Source organism: Nothobranchius furzeri, chromosome 11 (genome assembly GCF_043380555.1).
Source record: "Nothobranchius furzeri strain GRZ-AD chromosome 11, NfurGRZ-RIMD1, whole genome shotgun sequence".
Taxonomy (NCBI): Eukaryota; Metazoa; Chordata; class Actinopteri; order Cyprinodontiformes; family Nothobranchiidae; genus Nothobranchius; species Nothobranchius furzeri.
The window spans coordinates 55,957,135-55,984,045 of NC_091751.1; the positions used below are offsets into that span (position 1 = coordinate 55,957,135).

The 26,911-nt window shown below is 41.6% G+C and overlaps 2 protein-coding genes across 2 annotated transcripts in view; one reads left to right on the forward strand and one right to left on the reverse strand.

Moving 5' to 3' along the window:
- Positions 1-313: 313 nt before the first annotated feature.
- Positions 314-6,988, reverse strand: map6d1 (MAP6 domain containing 1). The gene is made up of 4 exons (XM_015957081.3): positions 6,846-6,988; positions 6,267-6,759; positions 5,675-5,981; positions 314-594 (listed from the first exon to the last, which is right to left on the reverse strand). The coding sequence occupies exons 1-4, from the start codon at positions 6,853-6,855 to the stop codon at positions 517-519; spliced, it is 888 nt and encodes a 295-aa protein (XP_015812567.1). The 5' UTR covers positions 6,856-6,988; the 3' UTR covers positions 314-516.
- A 947-nt stretch (positions 6,989-7,935) lies between these two features.
- ece2a (endothelin converting enzyme 2a) overlaps positions 7,936-26,911 on the forward strand; it is a 157,048-nt gene continuing 138,072 nt past the window's right edge. The window contains exons 1-2 of the mRNA XM_070541713.1: positions 7,936-9,449; positions 10,157-10,321. Of these exons, the coding sequence (XP_070397814.1) occupies positions 10,162-10,321 (160 nt within the window). The 5' untranslated portion in view covers positions 7,936-9,449; positions 10,157-10,161. The remainder of the gene's footprint in view (positions 9,450-10,156; positions 10,322-26,911) is intronic.

Consider the following 26,911-nt stretch of genomic DNA (forward strand, 5'->3'; position numbering starts at 1 on the left):
GTACATCTTAAAACATCAAACTAAATGCAAATAAAGGGAAAACTTATTTCCAAGCAGCTTTCTAGCAACGTCAAAAAGCATAAACACACTCAAAGGAAGCTGTGAATGACAAACCGTGTTCTTAATCATTGGTGCTGAGGCGACATTATGTACAATAAAAGGACATCAAAGCAGACACACACACACACACTCAGCTAGATTCTTGTGCGTCTATATCACCTAAAAAAAAGATAGTCTTAAAACTATTCTGTTACATGCATATTCATTTCCATAGCAACAAGGAGAAGAGGGGCGAGTAAAATGAAATGTCTCCTCTCTCTCTCTCTCTCTCTCTCTCTCTCTCTCTCTCTCTCTCTCTCTCTCTCTCTCTCTCTCTCTCCACTTGGGACAGTTAGCTTCATACATTCCGTTTGCATAGATTCTTGTGTTGTGAAACAAATTGGGACCATCTCCTCCCCGGGCTGATTCTGTAAAATCGGAGCTGGAAGTGGGACTGAGAAGAACCTGCAATAGCCGTCAGATGTTGAAGACCCTTGATCCACTTTGAAAGACAGCAGAAGGGTTCGGGGAGAGTTTGGTCTTCACCAGATGCTCCTAAATGAAAAAGGAGAAAGAGAGGAACAGAAGTGACTTTTGAGATGGTCAGTGAGATTAAAAAAAATGAGGGCATTGGCTGACTGGACCCATGAAATGAGAGGAGACTGGCTGGACAGTCTGTCACAAAGCCTCAGGTCTGATGTCAGAGCACCAGCACACTGGACTGGGTTAGTAGCTTCTCTGCTCTGAAGCTTCTCCAAAAACCTGCATCAAACTCACCCCGTTCTGTCGTCTCTAGCTGTAATTATGGATCAGACGATACAAATGCTCATGTATCTGGCAGATGCTTTCATCCACAGTGACATACAAAGGAGAGTAATAAAATATAGATTTTAGTGGAAGGTTTTTGAAGGTGATGTCAACTTGTTCTCCCAACTCTCCTTGTGGGTTCACGTCGCCGTGGGTGGCAGCAAAAGCTTTTGCTTCGTTGTTCACTAAGTCAGATTGGTGAGTCGAGTCACCTCCCCTCCTACATCCACACACACACACACACACACACACACACACACACACACACACACACACACACACAGCTCTTTTCTGTTCTTTTAGCAGCGAGGTCTGCCTTTCTCCTAAATTAGATTGGTGCTGAACGAGACTGCAGCCCGGTGCAACCCTGCACTTTAACAGATAACCCATCAAACGATGTTCTCTCCTCTCCTCCCTGCTTCTATTCCTCTTCCGTTCACTGTCACTTATCCTCCACATTGTGCATCCCATTCTTCCCATTATATATATATATATATATATATATATATATATATATATATATATATATATATATATATATATTCTCAGTCCTTTTCCTCACCCTTTTCATGCTGAGCCCCCTGCTCCCAATACAAAGGCCTCTCCCTGGCCCTGCCAACTTGGCACTGAGCTCTTTGGTTCTGGGCAGCGTGGGAATGGGGATGAAGGAAAGGAAAGGAGAAAGACAAACGAGGAGAAAATTTGGCTTTGGGATGGTGGAGATAACAGGAAAACAGGTTTAAAAAACAGAGTACGAGAACTGAGGTCTTTGTTTTGCCTTCTCTCGTGTTATAGTGTGATTTGTTAAAAAGTAACATAATCATGTGACTCTTAATAGTTATCAGTGTGTCATTCCTGGATCTACCAGGATATATGATGAGCTCAGAAGAAGGAAGGTTGTAACTTGTGCTACTTCTGCATGTCAATGTCAAATTATGTTTAATCAAAAGAAATTATTTCCCCAAAATAACAGAATGAGAACATGAGGAAAATAGTATTTGCCTACTTATGAATTTCTGCTGTTTTAGCTTTTTTTCCCGCTTAAATGTTTCAGATTATCAAAGAAATTTTAACATTGGAGTCAATAAAAAATATAGTTTTCAAACAAGACCATCACACTACCACCTCCATGTTTGACAGTTGGTTTGATGTTCTGTTTGTGAAACATGTTTTTAGTTCTACACCACATGAAACAAAGCACATGCTTTCCAAAAAGTCCCACTTTTGTCTCGTCAGTCCACAAAATATGTTCCCAAACGTCTCGGGATCATCATGTTTTTGGGTGAATGTGAGATGGGTCTTTGTGTTATTTTCTCTTTACTCCTGCATGAAGGCCATTTTGGCATTTGCCCTCTTATTGTTGATTCATGACCTTAACCTTCTCACTGGCCTTGTGGTAGAGCGTCTGCCCTGGGTCGAGTCATACCAAAGACTTTAAAAATGGGACCCAATGCCTCCCTGCTTGACAATCAGCTTTAAGGGGTTGGATTGGGAGGTTAAACCACTGAATAGTTCCTGAGCACAGCCACAGCTGCAGCTCACCACTCCCCACTGGGATTGGTCAAAAGCAGAGATGGAATTTCACCAGTGTGTGATGATGTCTACGGGACTTTAACCCCGACTAAACGAGGGCAGCAGTGTTTAGAATGTTTTGGTTCTTAAATGTAAAAGTACATTTGGTATTTGCTCTGGTTATCTTTGTTTTGATAGTGAAAGTTAATTGGACTTACCCATAGACCCATGATGGGGAAGGCTGTCGTTCTACCATCCAGAAGAGAACGGCTCTTTCAACAGAAGCTAACAGCTAGCATTAGCAACTCAAACACATGGCTGAAGCTCTTCCAGGCTTGTTATTTGTGGAGATAAAACGTTAATGTCACAGAGCAAGCAGAGTTAGCGGTAGCGTTGCGTTGCTTTTACCCAATTCGAGGCAAGATGTCTAAATATCAGGAATTAAGACTCCAAATCCTTCCGTTTGATGCACAGCTCTTGGAGGAAGTGCGCAGGCTTCAAGTGCGTGGTTCATAAGTGGGCAACTAATTGGCGAACTGGGACGGGGCCATTGCATCATCAACTGTAATGCATGCTAGGATGCTGGTCGCTGTGCTACTTTTTAAATAAAAACTTTAATAACAACTTTCAAACAAACAGCCAAACAATTTATTGAAATACATTTACATTAATTGCTGCTTTGTCTAAAACATTCAGAGTATGAATTAATCATCCTAAAATTAACTATTTGAAAATACATATTTTTAGAAAAAGCACTTGAGCCTTTTACCTCGCAGCAGTGGATTGTGGGTAGTGCCCTCCACCCAAGTACACATCGATGCGGACTTGAGCGAAGTACGGATCAAGGATCCGAAAGGAATCTGTCAGGCATTTTAGGTAAAAGTGGAAAAATTTGAATATTGTGCAAAAAGTCTATTAATTTCAGTAATTCAACCATTTAAATGCTCAGGAACCTTTTGCAGGTGTTTTGGATTCATTAGCTGATCAGAGTGTGACACTTTAAATCTAGAATGTTTAACCTTTTCACAATATTCTTATTGTCTGAGATTTTGATTTTTGGGTTTTCATAAACTGTGATCATCACAATTTTAACAAATAAAGGCTTGAAATATCTGGATTTGTATATAAAGAGTCTACCTCATATATTAGTTTCACCTTTTAAGTTGAATTAGTGAAATAAATGAACTTTTGCACCATATTCTAAAGTCTCACCTGTATATTGTTGATAGCTATAGATCAAAAGAAACGCAAACTTTTGCAGCGATGAGATCAGGTCATTTGTGAAGACATAAGTGGTAACGCATTATTTATAATTTGGATTCATCAGCAAAGCCAAATTCCCAACTTTTAAATAAGGCCTTAAACTACTAAAAAAACAAATTTGAATGAACTTCATTATTTTGGCCAAAATGATTCTCCTCTCATTCCTGGATAATTGAGGGAAGTGGGTTAAAACACAAAGTGAATTTCATAATGTATTAGATTTTATTCCCCAGCAGACCATCTAATCCTCTTTATGCAGCTATTGTGATCAGCATTTCCATCATCGCTCTATAGTGCATTAGTGCTGCAGGAGAACACGACTCCTTGTTGTGTTTGGTACTCCTAAACCTCTGACGGCCGCTGCATCTCAGCTGACGCTGAAGAAAGCAGGAATCGGTCTCACCAGTTCCCGCTGAGGTTTTCTCATTTTGTTTTGTCTCGCTCATCCTCAACACATGCTGCAGATTAAACACGCTTCCACACCTGTTCCCCCTGTGCACGTATGCAATCCCAGCTCGGTTCCAGGTTTAGAGGCTCCTTCTTAGATGCTTGAAATTAAGTTTGTGGGTTCAGCGAGTTCAAGAACAAACGACTCCATCTTTAAAGGCATCACCAGTGCACGGATGCTCGTCTTGAAACTCTCTTTTATCTCTCAAGATGGATTCTATCTGTTCCTGCAGGGCGATTGCACACATTTCCCTAATTGATTGGAACAGCAGCGGGAACCGCACGGCTGCCCTCCTTCTCTGTCAACGAGAGCGGACTGATTTGATTTCAGCAGCTCATTTGGGACAATTAAAGTTTTTTAAATGAACAGTCACAGTCTTTGACTCAGCGGCTCTGCTCCACATTTAGATGCATGTGTTTCCTTGCTGGTCACAGCTCGTCTCTTGTTGAAGGCGCTCGTTTTACAGAATGCCATCATGTCACAACAGGGTCTGATGCGTGTGTAATGCCTGGTCAGACACCTCTGCAGGGGGCTGGTGAGTCAGTGATGAGTTGGCAGCGAGTGGGTGCTGTGGTGGATTATCTGAGATCAGCTTGACTTGCTGCCAGGGCTGATTTTTGTCAAATTGACTGATGACGTGAATGACAAACACAATGTTTAGATATATGGAAGGCGTTTCCTCCACAGCCGCTACACACTGCCAGCAGCACATCGCCTTTCTTTACTGTGAACACTCACTCAAACTGGGTCAGCCATTATTATTAGCATGTCCTGTCATTGACTTCTCTTGCTTTGACCTCTTTCATCATCTCCATCGTCATGTGGGTCACCAAGAAGGCAAGACAGCTGAGGCATAGTTGAGAAAAGTATGCAAATAAGCAGAAGCTGGTCTTATTTGACTTGCATTAATTATATGTGGGATAAGCAGATGAAGTTGCATGAGCAAGGGCAAACAAAGAGGTCAGAACAAAAAGAAGAGAGACAAAATCCTAGCTTTTCCTCTCTAATACCCTTCAGCTTATCGGGGCAGCTGTTGGGACAGAGACAGACCAACTACCTGAGCCGGCCCAGATGGTTCTGAGCACTGCTGGGTGAAGAAGAGGGATGGCGCTAAACCTCTGGAGACTTCCCCAAAAACAGTCGACCCTGGATAGCACCCCCATCACTGGGGCAGACTGGTGGGATGGGTAAGGGTATCCCCTAGATCTGCTTGTTCTGATCCACAACCACAGGGTTCTGGACTTATTATTATTGATGTTGATGTGTGAGTGAAAGTAAATGACAATCGTGATCAGATCACCGATGGAGTTGTAACTTACAGATCCCTTCTCTGTGTCATCCCTGTTTTATTCAGGTCAGAGTAATGAGTGAGGCACCCGCGGTGTTACCTAACAGAGCACACGACCTGCTTTAAACAGCTGGGTCACTTTGAGCTGCTCTGGGACAGAATGCTGTATCACTTTTCTGAGATGCCTCAGCAGCAGCACCACCTGGGAGATTAATGAGCATGACTTTCAAAGGCAGTTGCTTAAATCTGTGGTTCTTTTATGTTTTTGGTGCCCAGCTGCCTACAAACATGTTTAGATGTGCCGTGTGTGCTTATACCTCTCTCCTGGTGTGCTCGGACCCCTCAGGCAAGAGGCTTTGCTGGAGGTTGAAAGGGCTGGGTGAGCTGCCAGCTTGTGGGGTGTTCTGGGTGACAGGGGGAGGCTGTGTGGAGGCAGCAGATGGGAGGATGTGGTCCACCTGATTCACTCCTATGGACCTGCTGACCTCTCCGCTGTAGGCAGCCTGGTAGCTGGTCTCACGTGGGACTTGGGTGGGCTCTGTTCCAGGGCTGGAGTATTGAGCTGAGGGGGCTTTCCTTGCACTTTTGGCTGGTTTCACCCCCGTCCATGCTCTGTACTCTTGCCTAAAGGGGGGAGAGATCCATCAGTAGGTTAAAAATACAACCAGAGACTAAAACGAGAGCACTCCTCACTGAGAACCACCTAAAGCAAAAGTAGAAACATAAATAAAATATCTGTATCTAAGTTCCCTCAGTGGATCCGTGTGATAGGGGAAATATTGATCAGAACCACTTCTCTCTTTCTCCATACAGGCTGGTTCCGTCCAGTCTCCCATAACTAGAATAAAATGCCTCTGGGGCAGTGAAGGAGTGGACAGCTCCAGGTGCTTAAACAGATAAAAGACCTACCTGTAGGAGCTGGTTTTGCTGTCCTCCATCACCCATCTCTGCCCCGAACCCCTGTCCTCTCTGTCCCCGGGGCCGTCCGGAACACCTTCAGTCCTACTCCCCCCGTTACTGATCCAGGGGAAGTTGTCCTTCCTGGGGATGGGCCAAGGTTTGAAATCCTGCTTGTACTGGGTAACGCTGGGGAAGGGCACCCCAGGTGGGTGGTAGTCCTCCCGGGGCTTGTAGCTGGGCTCCTTCCGTGCCCTGAAAGATCCGCGGGTCCCATCAGAGGGCGCCTGTGGGGAGCCTTTACGCGGGATGGTGTAGTTATTCCCGGGCGCGCTCTCCGACTCGCTGATCTGCTTGGTGACGGAGCGCACCTCCTGCTCGGCAATGTCCGAGTAGTTGTGGATAGTCAGCGGGACGGACAGGTCCGACTTGTCGAACTGGTTCCAGAAGCGAGCCAAGCAGCACACTCTGCTGATGCACGGCCAAGCCATTACTCCCTCTGGAGCTGTCAAACAAAAGGGGAGGGAGGAGTAAACCGAACTAAAAGAAACGAAAAGAAGAAGAAATGAGGGAAGGAGGATCAGAGGTTACATTCATGCATCTCTGCCTAATGTGCGTCTGTTTCTGGGGACGTCCAGGAGTCCATGTCAGCAGCTGAGATGAGCCGGGCTGTCTGAGGCGTCCTCTCACGTGGTCTGGTGCTGCTTCTTCTCTGTGAAGAGGAATCCGAGTCCAATTATTCTCCGCATCTTCAGACCGGGTCTAGGAATCCGCGTCTGGACTCAGGACCTGAGAGCATCGGAGCGTTTTACAAGCTCCAGTTCAGGATGTTTAGGTCAGCTTTTTCCAAATTTGCAAACCATTTAAAATACTGTAACCCCACTTTCATTAGATGGGTTATGTAACTGTGATGCAGCGCTCTACATCGGGCTGGAGGGACACGCTTTACTCTAAAACACAGACGAGCTGAGAAATAAATAAAAGGGTTACTATAAAAACTTAGGTCACATCAACAAAAGATGTTGTCATCTGTAGCCGTAATTATTCTATCCATCCAGAGTATTATTTTTCCTCAAAATTAGGTTATGTTGCATCATTCTATCTGTTCTGGTAAAAGGAGCCCATATAATTCATATTTTTGTCTCATTTGAACAGTTTTGTGTCTGTTTCTTGGCTGTAAGTGCAGAAAAGGCGGTAAAAAACGTTTTTAAAGACATTTCAGGAGACATTTTATGTCCACCTAAGACAAACCTGCAGGAAAGAGGATCAAAGTCACATGACTTGGACAATTTTGACTTTAGAATCGATTTGAAGACATCACAAAATAGAACACATCACACATAGAAAACAAGCAATAAATAATAAGCTACAAAAAGCGGGATGATGTGCAGGAGCTTGTCAGAAAGTTTCCAGATCAAAATGACTAACTGTAAAGAGGAAAGCGAAACACTACCACCTACTGGACATTTACGGTACTGCTACACCACGGAAAAGGGGGGGGGGGGGATATCAAATGAGCTATGTGCCAACTTCTGCAGTTTGGAGTGAGACTTTATTTTAATCCTCTCTCTCTCTCTCTCTCTCTCTCTCTCTCTCTCTCTCTCTCTCTCTCTCTCTCTCTCTCTCTCTCTCTCTCTCTCTCTCTCTCTCTCTGTGTGTGTTTTAGTTTAGTTTTTCTGAGGCAAAATGGATGCTGCAATCAGTGGATGCAGCGGTGGATCAGTGGTTTTTGCTGGTGGTCTGTCAAGTCCATTCAACTTCATTGATATAGCACTTAACAGCAGCATAGAAGCTGCAAAGTGCTTAACAAACAAAACAAGTAAAACACTAAAACAACAGAACAACGGGGGAGGGGCATGTGTGTTGCTGCAGCATTGCCAATGCCGCTCGAAGCCCACCCATTGGCCCTAAAGCATGCTGGCTGTTCTGGGATTCTCCAGAACTCACATATGGGCAGTCCAAATAGATGTTCCACATGCTAGCCACTTGATTGTGGCGTTTCATGTTCAATGGGACAAAAAAGTATTTAGTCAGCCACCATTAGTACAAGTTCTCCCACTTAAAAGACGAGAGGTCTGTAATTTTCATCGGTATTCTTCAGCTATTAGACAAAATGAGGGGAAAAATCCAAAAAATCACATTTGTCTGATTTTTTAAAGAACTTATTTGCCAAAATTATGGTGGAAAGTAAGTATTTGGTCAATAACAAAAGTCCATCTCAATACTCTGTTCCTTTTGTTGGCAATGACAGGGGTCAAAGGTTTTCTGTAAGTCTTCACAAGGTTTTCACACACTGCTGCTGGTATTTTGGCCCATTCATCCATGCGGATCTCCTCTTGAGCAATGATGTTTTGCAGCTGTTTGCTGGGCAACACGAACTTTCAACTCCCTCCATAGATTTTCTGTGGGGTTGAGATCTGGAGACTGCCCACTGTGCAAAGATCTAGTTTGGACGTCCCACAGACGTGGTCTGGACCGACAGACTCAATATAGACATGATCTGCACGTCCATGCGACGTTGACTGTTTGCAGGGTAGCTAAGCCACTCTAGGAGGACCTTAATGCATCTATGACGCCACACTTTCGTTACCCTTTCGATGTTTGGGATCATTGTCATGCTGAACGACGTAGCCATGTTTTATATTCAAGGCCCTTGCTGATGCTGGTTTTCACTACAAAAAATAAGATAATAAATAAACACACACACACACACACACACACACACACACACACACACACACACACACACACACACACACACACACACACACACACACACACACACACACACACACACACACCAACAAAAGCATAACTCGGTTAAGGTTTTAAATCTGTTCAGTTTAAAACGTAAATTCCTCAAATGAAACAAGGAGATTTTACGTGTTTTCAGGAAGTATTTGAACGCACCAATACTGTAGCACTCCCACATGTTGCTCCGCCTTCAAAAACATTCACGCTTTGAGAAACACAGATAAAAACTGTGCCAGTATTAAAATAGATAATTAAATCAGAGTTAATCTGGTTTCTTTAAGTTTTTGTAAGTACGTTTTAGCAGGAAGTTAGCTCGGGACTGCCTGGAGACGTTTGGTGGTGTTAGTTTCAACACCATCGTTCAACACGTGTTTTCAGTCGGAATAGTTTTATTTTTTACAACATAATAAGTGAAGCTTCAGAGGAGATTGTGACCAACAAGTGAGTAATGTACAAGGAATTTACTTTATAAGCGCAACATTACGAATTTAACGAGCTGCAGTTTGAATTTACAGGGCAAGTTTCCTGTGAAGATTCTGGTTGTACGCATGCGCTGATGCGTTACTCGAGTGGCGTTCAGGAGCACCAACAAAATCGAAAAAATCCCACTTTGTAATAATTTGTCTTATTCCAATTTCCAGTACTTTATACATCTGTCACTCACAAATTAATTAGGGATTAATGAAAGAAAGAAATAACTCACCTGCTAGAAGCAGAGCTAACACAAAGGAAGCTGTAAAAAGCAAATATAAGATTTAAAGAATATTAAAAACTAATAAAAGTACATAGTTCTTGTAAAAAATTTAATCTGAGAATTTTCTGGTTCTGTCTTAATGCATTAATGATCTGTGTTGATAAATCAAAATTTCATTCACTAGATTTTGCTGCGAGAAATTCCTTAAAATATGAAAGATTTCTGCAGAACACATTTTACTGTGTGCAGTAATAGTTAGTAAATTGAAAACTTTGCTAAATTTAAACTAGAATATTTCACTATTAAATTTAGCATAAACAATGAAAAAAAAAAGGAAATTCTGAGAACCCCCCCCCCCCCCCAACCAAACCAATAAATAAATTGGACAATTATTTCCTGATCCCGAAAATTTTTAAGATTCTGAATTTCCTTATTCTATGCATCCATGTTGCAGATAATATGGACTTCCTGCCAGACCAGAACTCCTGTTACAAAGACGTTTCTTACTGGGATGAGCGATACAAGACGGAGCAGCATTACGACTGGTTAGGCAGTTTCTCTAAATTCCAGCATCTTCTGGAAAACGAGATCAAGAAAGAAGATTTGATTCTGATTCTGGGTTTGTAATTTTCAACTTTTCCCCTTGAACTTTAATATTTCACACCAAAGGATTGTTGCGACCTTTTGCAGATCATCCTGGGTAATTTCTGTTCGGATGCTGCTGCTTTGAGTTCAGCTCCGACTGAGTCAGAGCTTCTTTCTCACTTCTTCACTGCTGCCTCCTCTCAGCTGTCTGCCGTCGAATAAGAGGAGAAACCCATGTCATTATAAGTCATTATGACTGTCTGTTTACATTAATACGGTCACACTTAATGCCCCTAATAACAAACACTGTCACAACATTATCGCAGTCATTATGTTGGAGCATCAAAAGGGACCTTAGTGCTTTGATGTGGAGATTATTCATGCATTTTTACTCTTCTTAGGATAAAAAAAAACGTTGTTGTCATAAAACCCGAGAACCTAGAATTGGATTTTCTTCAAATACACAACACATACATAAAACTACAGATTTAATTATGAGCTAATATATTTGAATAAGCATTGCATTGGTTTAATATTTCATCATGGTCACAGGTCTGTGAGATAATTGTGTTGTTTATACGTGTAATTGATAAAAAACATGTAGTTGCTGGTCAGATTTTCCTTTCTTTCCCATTATTGAGGAGCAGCAAACATCATGATTTTAAGGTTCATGGGAACATTTCTAATTTTACTTAATGCTTTTGAGCTCACATACTATTTCTTTTGTATAATTTGTCACCTGAAAAGAGACTTCAGATTCTATCAGAATCTGCATCGTTTAGGTTTTAGTTCTGGTGACAGTTCGGCAAATATCCACTAGGTGTCAGTGTTGTTCGACTGCAAATTCACTCCTTCCCTGACCAACTTCCTGTTATTGTTCTCTAAGGTTTCTGTTGGCCTGTAAATCAAACATTTGAGTCTGATCGCTGCTGATCAGACTCAACAGTAGAACCACTCAAGATAAAGGTCATGGTTGCAGGTTGATCTGCATCTGAAATCAATTTTATTGTATTAATAATTTCTCAGAAAAACACTTTCTGACCAGTCAGCACAAACTGGAGTGGTCTAATTGTAGAAATATTTGGATGATCAAATGTTGCACAAAGTTTTATTATAATATTAGTTATAAAAATAATGGTGCAGTAAAATCAAGGTGAATCTGCTAAAATGCTGAATAAGTCTTTCTTTTGCAGAAAGAGAGTTTCTCTGCAAGGAGATCCGTGTTTGTGTGTGTTTAGCTGTGGTTCTGATGGTTGGTGTGTGTCAAGGGTAACGGGGTTGTCCAAAGTTGGCTTTTTGTTTTCTGTCACCGCCACAAACCAAAAAGAAAATGACTTTATTTCACATTTATCTTTATGTTTACCAGGTATACTTTACAGATCGAGTCATGAAGATAGAGATCTGACTGATGATTTTGATGTGCAGCCTTTTTGTCTTTAACTCATTGGCACTCCTTCAGCAGAGACTCTGATATATATAAACAACTGCTTCTCTCTTCCTGCATTACGCTGCAGCAGGTCTGACCGCTTTTTATCTTTACCCTCATCTCAGATCATCAATTTATGCATTTTTGTGAGTAGTTTGTGCTTTTCAACAACGCCCAGCACAGATGGGGAGCTATAGATGGAACCAAAGATCTGCAAGGAATCACGTGCTGTGCAGAAAGCAGGAGCGCTGCAGAGCACACTGTGCTTTGACAAATGCTTGCCAAGCTCGCTCACGTTTCTCTGGCTGAAACGCAGTTAGTCAATCAGAAGACACCAAGTGTCACCATAGTGCGTGTGTGTGTGTGTGTGTGTGCGACTTCACTGAGACAGTGGGGAGGAGGGGGGGACCCGAGAATGTTTTGCTGCATCCTGGTGATATTTTTTTCTTCTGACTAATGTTGCTGCAAAGTGTTTGTTCATTTTTTAATTAAAAAACATCTTTACAGTTTCATTTCACAACTTTCTTTAGCTCAGACGTTACACACCCCATGCTGTTCACACTTACTTTTGAAAGGCTTCCATTTCTTCCTTCAGTCAAAGAAACAAAGGCAACAACAAAAAAAATCCTAATAAATTCCAGCTTTGGAAAAATCATGAAAAAAATTAGCTGTTCCCAGAATCCTTTTCCAAAATAAGAATAAAAATAAAGTTATTTAAGTTACAGAACTTTATTAAAATAATGATGTTTAATGTGTTCTTTATTAATTTATAAAAAAAAATATTTGGATACTTTGAGGATCAACACACATTTCAGCTTTGTTTTCTTGATCTCATTTCACACACACACACACACACACACACACACACACACACACACACACACACACACACACACACACACACACACACACACACACACACTGCAGTACCCCTCCCCCAGCCCCGCCTCCTCCTCACTAACTTCTACTCCTGGTTTGTGCTTAGAGACAATGTGTATGTTTACCGTTAATCTCTGGAAAAATTGATCGAAACATTGTTGATAATGAATAAAACGATGTCTAGTTATTGAAAAATTGTGGCGACTCCGTACCATATTGCCATAAAAAATGGGTCTTCTCTTGGTCAAAAATTTCCCAGAATACAGTGCGGCATTTTCAAAAGGATGCTGGATCAGGAGCCAGCAGCTACTTCAGGGGCACATTTCCAGTTTAAACGTAAGCCAACCTGTTGTAGCTATCGGGCAAATATCTAAATTTCTTTTAGAGCCAAAACAGTTAGCTATGGTTGGTTAGTTGCTTAGTAGTTGCAGCTTCGGTGGCTAGCAGGTAGTAACTCACTTCATGTACACAATTAAAACAGTAATAGGCCCATTATGCATTTATATTGAAACTATGTATGAAATATAACTTTACCTCATGTGTCACGTGACGTGACCGTCGAGGTCGTGTGAGGTAATCCCGTTCCATTTCTTTGACCAAGGAAGGATAGTGTCCTCATAAGCAAGGCACCTGGCCTAACAAGACAAGGCAAGGTTCCTCGACATTGAGAAACACCCCATGTTTCTTTCTGGCCGGCTTGAGGACCGTCGCCTATCAATGAAGATGTGAAAGAACAGAATCAAAAAGAGATGCAATATATTTTGGGGAAGCAGTATTGCCGTAGTATGATGATGTCATCGGCAGGCGCAGGATCACGAGCAGATCTGAAAACTACAGCACCAGAAAACTGCAGTCGGTATTGCTTTCTGTCGATGGAATTGACTGAAGGACCATCAAAATCTGAGGAGTCACGCCGAGGTCGCATGCTTTCTGCTCCACAACAACATTTACTGTAATGATTTTTAAAAACTAGCGACAGTCACTTTTGTATTCCTTCTATGTGTTTCTTCGATTGAATTTTCACTCCTGTGGTTTTCATCAAAGCTAGCCGCTGCATCACTTAGCCGCCACCATGACCCTGCCATTAGCAGCTAGCTCTGATAAAGATAGCAAGAGTGGTCGAAACTGTCAGCAAGGTAAAAAAAAACAACCTTTCCTGGGTTAAAACAAACAAACAAACTAAAAATGCAGCGACAGTCACAGCGATATGGTGTAAAACTACCCTGAAATATATGTACTGCCCCCTAGTGCCAGGAAACTACACACTGGTACTTAAACCTGTTTATCTTGTTAAAAAGGAAGATTATGACATCACATCCAGAAAATAACTTCTTTATGGACATGGCAGCTTTGATACTAGTATATTATTAATCTTTTTAATGTTGTTGTTTTGTGAGCCACACTAAGATATAAATCTATATAAACTATAAAAAAGTCATCTAACTCAAGGGATGAGCCTGTGTTGTGTCTACATACAACAGAAAATAAAACAGAATTTATGTTCATAAACTTTATTTTAAGCATCTGAATAAAACCTAAGTTTATAAGACTTTTCACAAAGAATTTGTCAAAATTTATTTAGCTGCATCTGTTAAATTAAAGCTGAAATTAAATGACGGAAAACATCTTTTGGATGGGACTGATGTGTAAACCACGAATCGCTTTTTCACTGATTAAAAATATTTACAGAACTTCAGAGAATTTTGGTTTTCTGGGCATATAAATTATTAGAAATAAAACTATTTATCGTTATTTAGTTTACCTTGGTGAATGTTTTTCCATCTGACCCAGTAAGACCACAGTATACTTTGTGGCTCACTTTTAAATATTTAGCTGTGAAATTTCATCACAATGTGAAAAACTTAAACAGAAATTTTCGTAGCTTGACAGTTTTTTGTGTCTGTTATGTGTTTTTTTCTCTTCTGCATCATCCAAAGATTTTTCTAATTTTAGTTGGAAAAAAAAAGATTGTATTGAGCTAAAATCGACTTTATGGGCCTGAAAAGTTCTGAAACTATAATCAGTCTTAATCTTGTGTCCTTTTTCAGAGGTCAAAGAGGCACCTAGCTTTTTCTGGTTGATATTCAGTGAGTGATCCAGAATGTGCAGAAACCTTTTTTAGAGAAAGATGTGAACCATCACGGAAATAAAAGTCTAAAAGTGACAGTAAATATGAGAGAGGCAGATAATGATAGGAAGTAGAGTTGTAGGGAAAAAAAATGTAATCAGCGCATCATTATTACATATTATCATAATTTTACCAGTAGTGGGACACCATCATCTTCATCATTAGTAGTCCCGTGTTAGTCAGGTACCCTGAAGGTGTGTGTGTGTGTGTGTGTGTGTGTGTGTGTGTGTGTGTGTGTGTGTGTGTGTGTGCGTGAGTGTGTGTCAGCATTGCGTCAAGCAGTCCCTGGCCTTCCACGTGTAACATTAACCAACATTAGGAGTGATCAGTTCCTGACACAAACACTTTCTTTTATGATCCGCTCCAGGCGGCTCCCAGTGATGTAATGACCCCACGTCTCCAACGGCCACATAGGTGAGAGGAGGGGGTGATGTAATCGGCCTTTGAGCAAAGCATTTGTTATTATAATGTGAGCATATGAGATAAAATGTTTAGTTTACTTTTTTTTTTTAAAGTATTTTTATTCTATAAGGTAAAAAGTGAATTTATTAATCAAAAATGTGTATATAAATATTTTAGGCCACACTTGAACACTTCACCCACTCATCAGCACACAGTGTTTTAATATCATTTATGTAGTTTAAAAACATATATAAACAGAATCAGAAAAGTAATTTTAATTTGTTTTAGTCAGGAAAATGTCCCATTTGTTTACTTAGAGGGGGTGAGACTTTAACTGTTACACCGGAACCAGCCACTATAGGGCTTGCTTTTCTCTTGTTTCTTGTCATGACATTGGTTGATAGGTTGAGCATGTTTTAAAATAAATTGTGCATTTAATAAAAATGAATATTCTCCAAATTAACGAAGACATGCAGTTCAACACCTCATTTATCTGGTTTACACAATAATTTCAAAACGGTTTTAAAAAATATGTAATTGTATTTAGCACATACTCTTTTATTCTATTACTAACATTTTCATAATAAAAAGTCTTAAGGTGGTACTTTACTCATATTTTTAATAGTTTTGCATTGTTCTATAGAAGGAATGCATAATTTTAAGTCCTTTTCTGGGGGAAAAAAGCTCTGGTGCACCTGTTTCAAGAAGTAGAAGCAAGCCAGATCAGAGTTAAGCTGAACACGAGTCTTATTTCCTGATATTTCGACATTTCACCATTGGATAACAGCAACACGACTCTAGTACTGTATCTGTTTCCTCTGCAATGCTGATGTTTTATCTCCACAAATAACACAAGCCTGAAGGAGGCCTGCCATGTAGTGGAGTAGCTAATTCTAGCGATTAGCTTCTACCAGTCGAGATGTTCTCTGCTGTTTCCGCGACGTTAAAACAACAGTCTTCCTCGTTGCGAGTCAAGATGGGTGAGTCCATGAACATTAAAGTCAGACGTAGATCTGTCAGGCTTTCCAAATCCTAGAGTGCACCGTCTGTTTTCTATCAGAAGCTAATGCAGGATTTAGGTGTAGGAGACTATTTTCACGTTCAGCCTGCATGTTAACCTCAGAAATATAAGGAAAAACTATCACTCTTGATGACAAATTATAAACAAGCTGCACTTGTATAGCACCTTTCTGAGTCAGAGGACTCCAAAGCACTTTACCCTACAGTGTATCATTCATCCAATCACACACATTTTAACACCCTGGTGGTGATGAGCTACAAGGTAGCCACAGATTCTCTGGGGCTCACCGACGGAGGAAAGACAGACGAACACTGGCGCCACCAGTCCCTCTGACTACCGTTAGCAGGCAATTGGGTTAAGTGTCTTTCCCAAGGACACAACAACAGCATTCTCTGGTGTGAGCCGGAATCGAGCCTACAACCTTCCGATTACTGGACAACCCACTCTACCTCCTGAACTACCGCTGCCCTGACTTGATAAGACATCTTATCATATCTAATAAACTCACTCCATTGGCAGATAATAATCAGTTTCATGGCATGTTGATATCAATATTGGTATATTCTCCAACCTCTTAAATGTTTTTGAGCTCAGCTCCTTTTAGCTAACCCGTTAACCTACTAACCTTGAGCCCCTGAGACTGGTTTAAGAGGTGTTTATTTAAAGTGACAGACTGATTGTTTTGGTGTGACCCTTTAACATTCCAACACGCTAACAACATATTAAACCTGCAATGACACATCTACAAAATGAGCCAGCTCTCACCCCTCCGGTTGGATATCAACCCTGGGGCACATCCACCTGATACCAGAACCTGCGCTACCAGAGTAAACGAGTGAGCGCTAAACACCAGTCACTGTTTTCTAGGTCCAAACGTCTTTTATTGTATGACTTCAAATAGAGTTTTTCTTTTTGGGACTCTGGTAGTTTGTCCCAAAGTTCAAGTGGTAGCAGCCGGCTGTTTCTCCTCCTCTGATATTATTGACCCATGAACCTCTGACATCAGTGGTGTTCTGCTGCAAAATGTGCAAACGCGTAATGAGTGGAGGACCCATGGGAGTTGCAGAAGTGTGCTGGTTTCCACCCCCCCCCCCCCAATTAATTTCTCTTCCTGTTTGTCCTTTTTCTTTTTTGCCCTCACCTTCTCTCCTGTCATTTCCTCATTGACCATTACCTCCCTTATGTTTGTGCGTCAGTGTTTAGTGCCTAATAAATCCACCTGTGATCCTTTAGCCGATCCAGCTATTTAGTCTGAACAGAGGTGTTTACCGGCGTGTTTAGATCTGTGGGAGCTGCACTTTTCACAGGAGAGTCCAACTAACCATGGGCAGGCTGTTATTTAGAGCTACAGCTCATTCAGAAAATGACATCCTCCTTCATCCATCTGGTGGCTCTCAGCTACTGCTGTCTGATTTCAAACCAGCATTTAAAGCTGCTGTGAATGTTTAATCTATGGGATTCCTCTGTAGGTTTTATACAGTGGCTGAACTTCTGTCCTTGTTAGAACCATGGATGTATGATTGGTGTTTGATAGAACAGTAGACAATAAAGTCACATTTTGCTTTGGTTTTTACCTTCAAAAGAGTTAACAACGCATTTGATTTACCTTGAATGACTTCTGTCACTAATAGGAGTTCCATCCAGAGTTGGTACCAAATCTCCACAGTTTAGATTTTACATTTGGCTGCTCAAAACCTTTTTTTAAATATTTTTTTAGAAAAAGGATATTAATATAGTCTGCAAAGCTTCATTTTAAAAATAGACTTTTTAATGGATGACACAAAAATCGTATTTGTCCTAACGGAGCGTTTGAGTAAAACAGCTGTTTTCCAGTAAATGCAAATGTGCAAATATGTTTTGGTAGGATGGGTAGGACTCTCATGAGCTTAAAATAAATATTGTAGTTAAATAGTATTATCAAACCGAATGGAATAGATTTTATTGTGATTTAATTGATTTCATTTGTTGCAAAATTAAAGTAACAATGTGTATTTTCCCTAGCGATAAAGGGCAGTACATACCTGAATCATTGCAAGCAAGCAATGTTTTTGTGTTTGAGTCATCGACATATATATACTGGACAATTCATTTCCATAGCCTCCAATAACACATTTTTGAGGCCAAATGGGAGGTGGCCACCACCGCCATTTTGACCGTGTCACAGGTTCCGTCAAGCCCAGACAATTCCACAAAAGGGAAGAGAGGAGGAGCTGAGGGTGGGGCTGTAAGGCTGGGATCAACTGACGACACCCGGTCGAACTAGCTACAAGCTAACCTGAAGCTAACCCAAAGCTAACACAGAGGTGCGAGCTAAGCTAACGGAGGTAGCAACCTAGCTAAAACCGGAGTTAACTGTGCACAACACCAGAGCTTCTGAGTCAGAGATATGCCGGGCTGACCGCTGGGTAAAACCGGGTGGAACACAGAGGTCTCCTGAGAGCTCCACAAGCCGGCAGCTGCACAGCAGACAAGCGCCAATGCGATCTGAGATGCGCAGAGCTGCCGCTGGGGAGAACCGGGTGGAAAGGTTTCCATCTAAGAGCTCCACAAGCTGGCAGCCCGCGCAGCAGACAGAAGCCGCGATCAGACAGAGATGCGCCGAGCTGCGGGGAGGGGAGAACCGGGTGGAAAACATCGGTCTCCCGAGAGCTCCACAAGCCGATAGTCGGAACCCAGCTCCACCAACATTTCAACCCATTTTCTGAAGTGCAGCATTATGTTAAATGCACTGGGTTTTACCCTATTAAATTTAAATTTCATGGTTAAACAGTGCATGTTAAAATCTAAGCTCAGCTAGTGTAAGAGCGGCAGTGACCTAAAATACATAAATATAATTTTACTTACCGAAAAAAATGAAGTGGAGACTCCTTGGATGCTTTATTAGTGCAATTAATACCACATCAAGTCATTTTGTCCAACAATTGCACAAATAATATCCAAAAAGGAACACACAAACGCTACAACTAATGGTCTAAGTTGAGAGACTGAAAATGGCGGAACAGTTTTCAGACGAGGCCGAGGCTCAGACTGAGGCCTTTCCCCGGAGCTAGCTCTGCGGTCACTTGGGTCTGAGGTGGCGGTCACGTGGGTCTGATGCTCATTAATTATACAGAATTTTAGGCTTTTAATACACTTAAACAGAAGAGTGAGAAAAAAATTCACCCCCCTCAGAGTTGTCATGAGTGTAAACTAGATCATTTAAACAAAAAACATGTTCTGGTACCAGGCTATAAACTTGTTTATTTCTGCTGTGAAATTGGTATTTTTAACATGGGAGTCAATGAGGATTTGCTCGCTTCTGACACCAGCCCCTAGCGGATGAGGGTGGAACTGCAATTTATTTAACTTCCGCATTGGCCTCTGTCCCGCATTGTGGGGGCTTGGTTTGAGTAAGACCTTACCAACGGATGGCCATTAAGGTCAAAAGTCCCTGGCAGCGCAATCTTCATCAAAAGGACTTGGACACGCTTCTGTGTGAGTGAGTGAGTGAGTGAGTGAGTGAGTGAGTGAGTGAGTGAGTGAGAGACTGGTCGGTGACTGTGTTTGTGATTGTAAAGCCCCTTGGGGGACTGTAGAACTCTAGAAGTCACTGTGTAAACACAGGCCATTATATTATCTGTTTCCATGCTCAGTGTTCTAATTAATGTGCTCTGGATGGATGTATGGCTGGGCGATATGGCCTAAAAATAAAATCTCCAATATTATTTTTTTTATTCAATTTATTAGCGTGCTCCCCCCCCCCCCCCCCATATTTATGAAAATCAATAAGGACAAATGGAAGACAACTTAGAGCCAATTTTGCTTTTATTTAATCAAAAACATGTCTTTGGCAATGTGCAAAGCTGCCGCTTTGGCGCTTGTTCTCCACTGTGTCACTTTCCTGTCACATGCGGTGCCTTGTGCAAACGATTCGGCTACAGTTAGCTGTTTTTTAGCTAAGGTTTGTTGGTCACTGTGGTTTTGTTAGTCCCAGACTGGCGTTTTTCATATTCGACTGGACGTCTCTGTTTCCGGTGTTGGAGTAGGTTTGTGGTTTATTTATTTATTTGTTTGTTTATTTATTTAATGATCCCCATTATTCTTCACCATAGTGATGACTATTCTTCCTGGGGTCCGCGCAATTAAAAAAACATCTACAATAGTAAATATACAGTGTAAGAAAAAGAACATACAAAACATTTAAACAAACATATAACCCTGCTGCCTTTGACTGCGATGGGCTTTAGTCACATGTTGCAGCATGGGGTCTCTTGCTCCACGTCTGTCGCAGCAAACCCATACCAGTTCCAAACAACAGACAATTTTATTCCTTTCTTTAGAAGAAACTTCCCACCCTCACCAGTAGCCATGTTGTCACTTGCTGTTGCAGTTTCTTGTGTGCTATGATGACATTGTTGTCGCTTGCCATACTGCTATGTGGAACTAGCGCTACGGAAGCTCTGGGGAGCCAAAAATGCACCATCACATAAGAACTCAATTTAATAATCTTTTAAATCACCTGCAACAAAAACACTGAATGAATTAATTCAGTTGATTTTTTGCCCAGGCCTAGATGGAAGTTTTAAATAGTTTTATCAAAGCGTAAACTTTATTGTTTTTATTTGTTCTGATGGGATGCACTTTCTGAATAAAGCCTATTTACTGTGTTATTAATGTACACAGAAACAGAATGCTGATGGGATGGAGAGTCAGTGGTCAGAGCGGTTTGTCAGATGATACACATGATATCAGATATGCTTGTGTTCATGCCCTATTTTCTACATCATCATTTCCTCTTTTTGTTGTTCTCCTTTTCCTTAACCATCTCTGAACTCCTCCTTTTTTCATTCTGTACTTCCTCTTCAAAGGAAACCACAAAGCTGTCATATGCCGTCAGCTTTCACAGTGTAGCACCCCCTTACCCAGTCTAGTATAACTGTGCACTACAATCTAAAACTGGTAGGGTGTGTTATTGGGTTCGTTGATTTCTGGTAGAAACCCAGCAGGTTCACCTAAGGTAAAGTAATCTTTTCCTTTTGCTCTCAAACCATTACATTAGCATTATCACTTAAACCAGAATAAGCCCAGACAACTTTCTAATGAAAATGATCTTTAATAAGAACTCACATAGAATAAAATAACCGTTCAATTCAAATGAAGGCAATCAAATTACCAAAAATGTAAATGTCTTTGAATCAAATAACCAAATGAGTTTGTTTTTTCAGTGAACATATTTAACATTGGTCATTAAAGGGGCATTATGGAAGTTTGACAGTCAAAGCATGTATAGAAATAATAAATTTCTTCTTCATACATTCTCCTGCAATGCCCTGGTCCTGTAGAATGAGCCCTGGCATTTTTACTGTGATTGCCTGTTTTTCTGTAAAATTGCAGAAAAAGAGAGCTGCTCGGGTTGAGCAGGCTGCTTCATGCGCGTTCACGCTCAGGCATCGCCCGTAGCATTTGCTATCCGTAGCTTTAGCAGCAGAGAGTGAGGTAGTGCCAACTCAGCGACTTTCTCGCTGTTCCTAAGTTCTAGTAATGAACCTAGCTACATTTCTGAGGACCCTCAGCTACTTTCTTCTAGATATTTCCTGCAAATTAGTAACAAAATAGCCACTTTTGCTCCGAACTGTTTTTTGAACATTGTTTCAGCTGTCATCAAGGATATAAATGTTACAGATATAAAGGATGTTACTGGCACTTTAGCTCACCTAGTAAGACGTCGGACTCCCGTGAAGAAGTCCTGGATTCGATTCTGGATGTGAACATAGTTTTTTAGTTTCTTTTTTACATTAATGGTATATTATTTAACAGTAAGATGCACAAATTTTTATTTGAGACTCGCCGAACGGCATTGAATTCACAGATTAAAAATGATGTGGGTTCATCTTTCATTTTGGAACAATTTTTCAAGCAAGGGAAGGGAATGATCTGAGCATGCAGGAGGACTGACCCATCATAAACCTTTATCGGCTGTGCTGAAGAGAAAGGTACAGAACCAAGTTATTTAATTAATTAGCTGCGAGTTCTCCTGTCCTCTGTCCTCCGGGCCACACACACACACACACACACACACACACACACACACACACACACACACACACACACACACACACACACACACACACACACACACACACACACACACACACACACACACACACACACAAGGGACTGTCTCAGCTGTTATTTTTGTTAAGGAGTGTGCACGTACACCATGCACGCCTCGTGCACGAGCCTACTATTGAAGCTGCCGTTACGCTTTTTATGGCGTTTAAAGCGTGCCACAACCCGTGCACGCGCATTGGGTCCACAGCGCGCGTGTGAACGGGACTCGCGAGCGGAAATATACATGGCGAGAGGTCATTTGTGCACTGAGAGGGAGCAAACTGTGTCTGTGAGCGCACAAGGATGTGCACAAGTGACAAACCTGCGTGCGCGCGTGGTCAACGAGCACACGGCAGAGGAAAACGTGCGCGCGCGGCAGCCTCTGTGCGCGCTCGGCAGCCTCTCTGCGCGCTCGGTTTCTGACTCCTGCTCGCTCGGCTGTAAGGGTTTTGGCACTCTGGAGGCGTGGCCTGTGGCAGATCTTCTCTGTCCTCTGATTGGTTAGTGTACCCCGCACTTTACCCTCTACCTATCTATATAAAAAAGTCTGCTAGTCAAGTAGTCGCTGGCATAGCTCAGTTGGAAGAGCGGGTGACTCTCGCCCCGGAGGATCCAGGTTCGAGGCCGGGCAAGGAAAATGCAGTAGATGTCATGTTAATTTTTCTTAATTTCAGGTATTTTACAGTTGTGACCGTTCAACTGTCATTAAACGTCCGAATGTTTGCTGGGCAGTGTTTTAAAAAGTGCACATAAGCTAGATGGTTTTAACCATATAAAATTACATTTTTTGTGATACTGGAAAAATACATACTGAAATAAAACTACTGATTGAAAACTTTATGACTGTGGTTGTACAATATATGACTCACTAATACACTGCAAACTCCCTTAGAGTGGGGCTTCCAGAGAGAGAGAGAGAGAGAGAGAGAGAGAGAGAGAGAGAGAGAGAGAGAGAGACAGAGAGAGAGACAGAGAGAGAAAAGTTCTTGCCTCATTAATGAATTGTTTATTTTTTTCAGTATTTAATTGACAAATTATCCTTTCAAATAATTAATTGATGAGTTACATAATTGTCCATTTAGAATTGTTGAATGGACTGAGTCAAGTTTGGTGCACTTTATATATTTCAAAACATGTTTTTTTTATTTTAATGATGCATATAAATAATTTAAATGTTAATTTAATGAAATATTTCTATTTTTTCATTACCTCACCCTTGTTTTGACAAAAACGGGACCTTGCTGGATAATATCATGGAGAAACTATTTGTTCACAGTACATGGCTCAGTGAGGATCTGTGTACCGAAGGAGGAGATACTCAGAAATCTGTCTGCAGATTGTTACAACCCAGACTGGAAGTGGCGGGCTGTAATAAGAAAGGAGACCAAACAGAGGAGTGGGGGTTCAACAACTGATTTATTTAACAAAAGTAAGGATTTACTAAAGCAAGTTAGTATATATAACATCTCTGAGTGCATGTGGAGCGCTCCATTCATCTGGTCCAAGAACACAAGCATTTTGATTGTTATTCCCCTCCTTGCATTTGTAAACAATCAGCTATATGCTGTGGTTTTTCTCCTTACCAACTTTTAAAATAGCCCACTAGTGAAGGCCTGGGCAAAGAAGCCTGATGTCTGAGAACCTCAACATATGTACGGCAACCATACTGTATATTTACACACTTTCATAAAGAAACTGCATATCAAGCTTTCATTCAGATGACCTTCAACAGTGCTGCACCCTGCTGAGGGACATCCGAGTAAAACCTTGAGATGGCCATTTTCTGTTCACTAACTTGCTTTAGTAAATCCTTACTTTTGTTAAATAAATCAGTTGTTGAACCCCCACTCCTCTGTTTGGTCTCCTTTCTTATTACAGCCCGCCACTTCCAGTCTGGGTTGTAACAATCTGCAGACAGATTTCTGAGTATCTCCTCCTTCGGTACACAGATCCTCACTGAGCCATGTACTGTGAACAAATAGTTTCTCCATGATATTATCCAGCAAGGTCCCGTTTTTGTCAAAACAAGGGTGAGGTAATGAAAAAATAGAAATATTTCATTAAATTAACATTTAAATTATTTATATGCATCATTAAAATAAAAAAAACATGTTTTGAAATATATAAAGTGCACCAAACTTGACTCAGTCCATTCAACAATTCTAAATGGACAATTATGTAACTCATCAATTAATTATTTGAAAGGATAATTTGTCAATTAAATACTGAAAAAAATAAACAATTCATTAATGAGGCAAGAACTTTTCTCTCTCTGTCTCTCTCTCTGTCTCTCTCTCTCTCTCTCTCTCTCTCTCTCTGGAAGCCCCACTCTAAGGGAGTTTGCAGTGTATTAGTGAGTCATATATTGTACAACCACAGTCATAAAGTTTTCAATCAGTAGTTTTATTTCAGTATGTATTTTTCCAGTATCACAAAAAATGTAATTTTATATGGTTAAAACCATCTAGCTTATGTGCACTTTTTAAAACACTGCCCAGCAAACATTCGGACGTTTAATGACAGTTGAACGGTCACAACTGTAAAATACCTGAAATTAGGAAAAATTAACATGACATTTACTGCATTTTCCTTGCCCGGCCTCGAACCTGGATCCTCCGGGGCGAGAGTCACCCGCTCTTCCAACTGAGCTATGCCAGCGACTACTTGACTAGCAGACTTTTTTATATAGATAGGAAGAGGGTAAAGTGCGGGGTACACTATCCAATCAGAGGACAGAGAAGATCTGCCACAGGCCACGCCTCCAGAGTGCCAAAACCCTTACAGCCGAGCGAGCAGGAGTCAGAAACCGAGCGCGCAGAGAGGCTGCCGAGCGCGCACAGAGGCTGCCGCGCGCGCACGTTTTCCTCTGCCGTGTGCTCGTTGACCACGCGCGCACGCAGGTTTGTCACTTGTGCACATCCTTGTGCGCTCACAGACACAGTTTGTTCCCTCTCAGTGCACAAATGACCTCTCGCCATGTATATTTCCGCTCGCGAGTCCCGTTCACACGCGCGCTGCCATGTATATTTTCGCTCGCGAGTCCCGTTCACACGCGCGCTGTGGACCCAATGCGCGTGCACGGGTTTTGACAGGGGTATGACGCGATAGCTTTTGGCCTGAGGGGCAATCGCGAGCATGAAAATTCAAAACTCCGTAAAGTCCCTTTAACCGACCTCCATACATTTCTCAAAAAATAATACCAAGTTCAATATACAGGTGCTGGCCAGTAAATTAGAATATCATCAAAAGGTTGAAAATATTTCAGTAATTCCATTCAAAACGTGAAACTTGTACATTATATTCATGCAATGCACACAGACCAATGTATTTCCGATGTTTATTACGTTTAATTTTGATATTTATAGGTGACAACCAATGAAAACATCAAATCTGGTATCTCAGAAAATTAGAATATTCTAAAGGCCAATGAAAAAATGTTTGTTTCTCTAATGTTGGCCAACTGAAAAGAATGAACATGAAAAGAATGTGCATGTATAGCACTCAATACTTAGTCGGGGCTCCTTTTGCCTCAATAACTGCAGTAATGCGGCGTGGCATGGACTCGATCAGTCTGTGGCACTGCTCAGGTGTTATGAGAGCCCAGGTTGCTCTGATAGTCGTCTTCAGCTCCTCTGCATTGTTGGGTCTAGCGTATTGCATCCTCCGCTTCACAATACCCCATAGATTTTCTATGGGGTTAAGGTCAGGCGAGTTTGCTGGCCAATCAAGGACAGGGATACCATGGTCCTTGAACCAGGTGCTGGTGGTTTTGGCACTGTGTGCAGGTGCCAAGTCCTGTTGAAAGGTGAAGTCTGCATCCCCATAAAGTTGGTCAGCAGCAGGAAGCATGAAGTGCTCTAAAACTTCCTGGTAGACGGCTGCATTGACCCTGGACCTCAGGAAACAGAGTGGGCCAACACCGGCAGATGACATGGCACCCCACACCATCACTGACGGTGGAAACTTTACACTGGACCTCATGCAACGTGGATTCTGTGCTTCTCCGCTCTTCCTCCAGACTCTGGGTCCTTGATTTCCAAAGGAAATGCAGAACTTGCTTTCATCAGAAAACATAACTTTGGACCACTCAGCATCAGTCCAGTCCTTTTTGTCCTTGGCCCAGGCGAGACGCTTCTTGCGCTGTTTCTTGTTCAAGAGTGGCTTGACACACGGAATGCGACACCTGAATCCCATGTCTTTCATGAGTCTCCTCGTGGTGGTTCTTGAAGCGCTGACTCCAGCTGCAGTCCACTCTTTGTGGATCTCCCCCACATTTTTGAATGGGTTTGTCGTCACAATTCTCTGCAGGGTGCGGTTATCCCTAGAGCTTGTACACTTTTTTCTACCACATTTTTTCTGTCCCTTCGCCTGTCTGTTAATGTGCTTGGACACAGAGCTCTGCGAACAGCCAGCTTCTTTAGCAATCAACTTTTGTGTCTTGCCCTCCTTGTGCAAGGTGTCAATGATTGTCTTTTGGACAGCTGTTAAGTCAGAAGTCTTCCCCATGATTGTGGTGCCTTCAAAACAAGACTGAGGGACCTTTTAAAGGCCTTTGCAGGTGTTTTGAGTAAATCAGCTGATTAGAGTGGCAGCAGGTGTCTTCTATATTCAGCCTTTTCAGAATATTCTAATTTTTTGAGATACCAAATTTGGAGTTTTCATTAGTTGTCACTTATGA

Coding starts and splice junctions, on each gene's coding strand:
- map6d1 (XM_015957081.3), bottom strand. Junction 5,982..6,266: donor AGCAAAACCAGCTCCTACAG/GTAGGTCTTTTA, acceptor TCCCCCCTTTAG/GCAAGAGTACAGAGCATGGA. Junction 595..5,674: donor CCGAGCACACCAGGAGAGAG/GTATAAGCACAC, acceptor TTTTTCATTTAG/GAGCATCTGGTGAAGACCAA.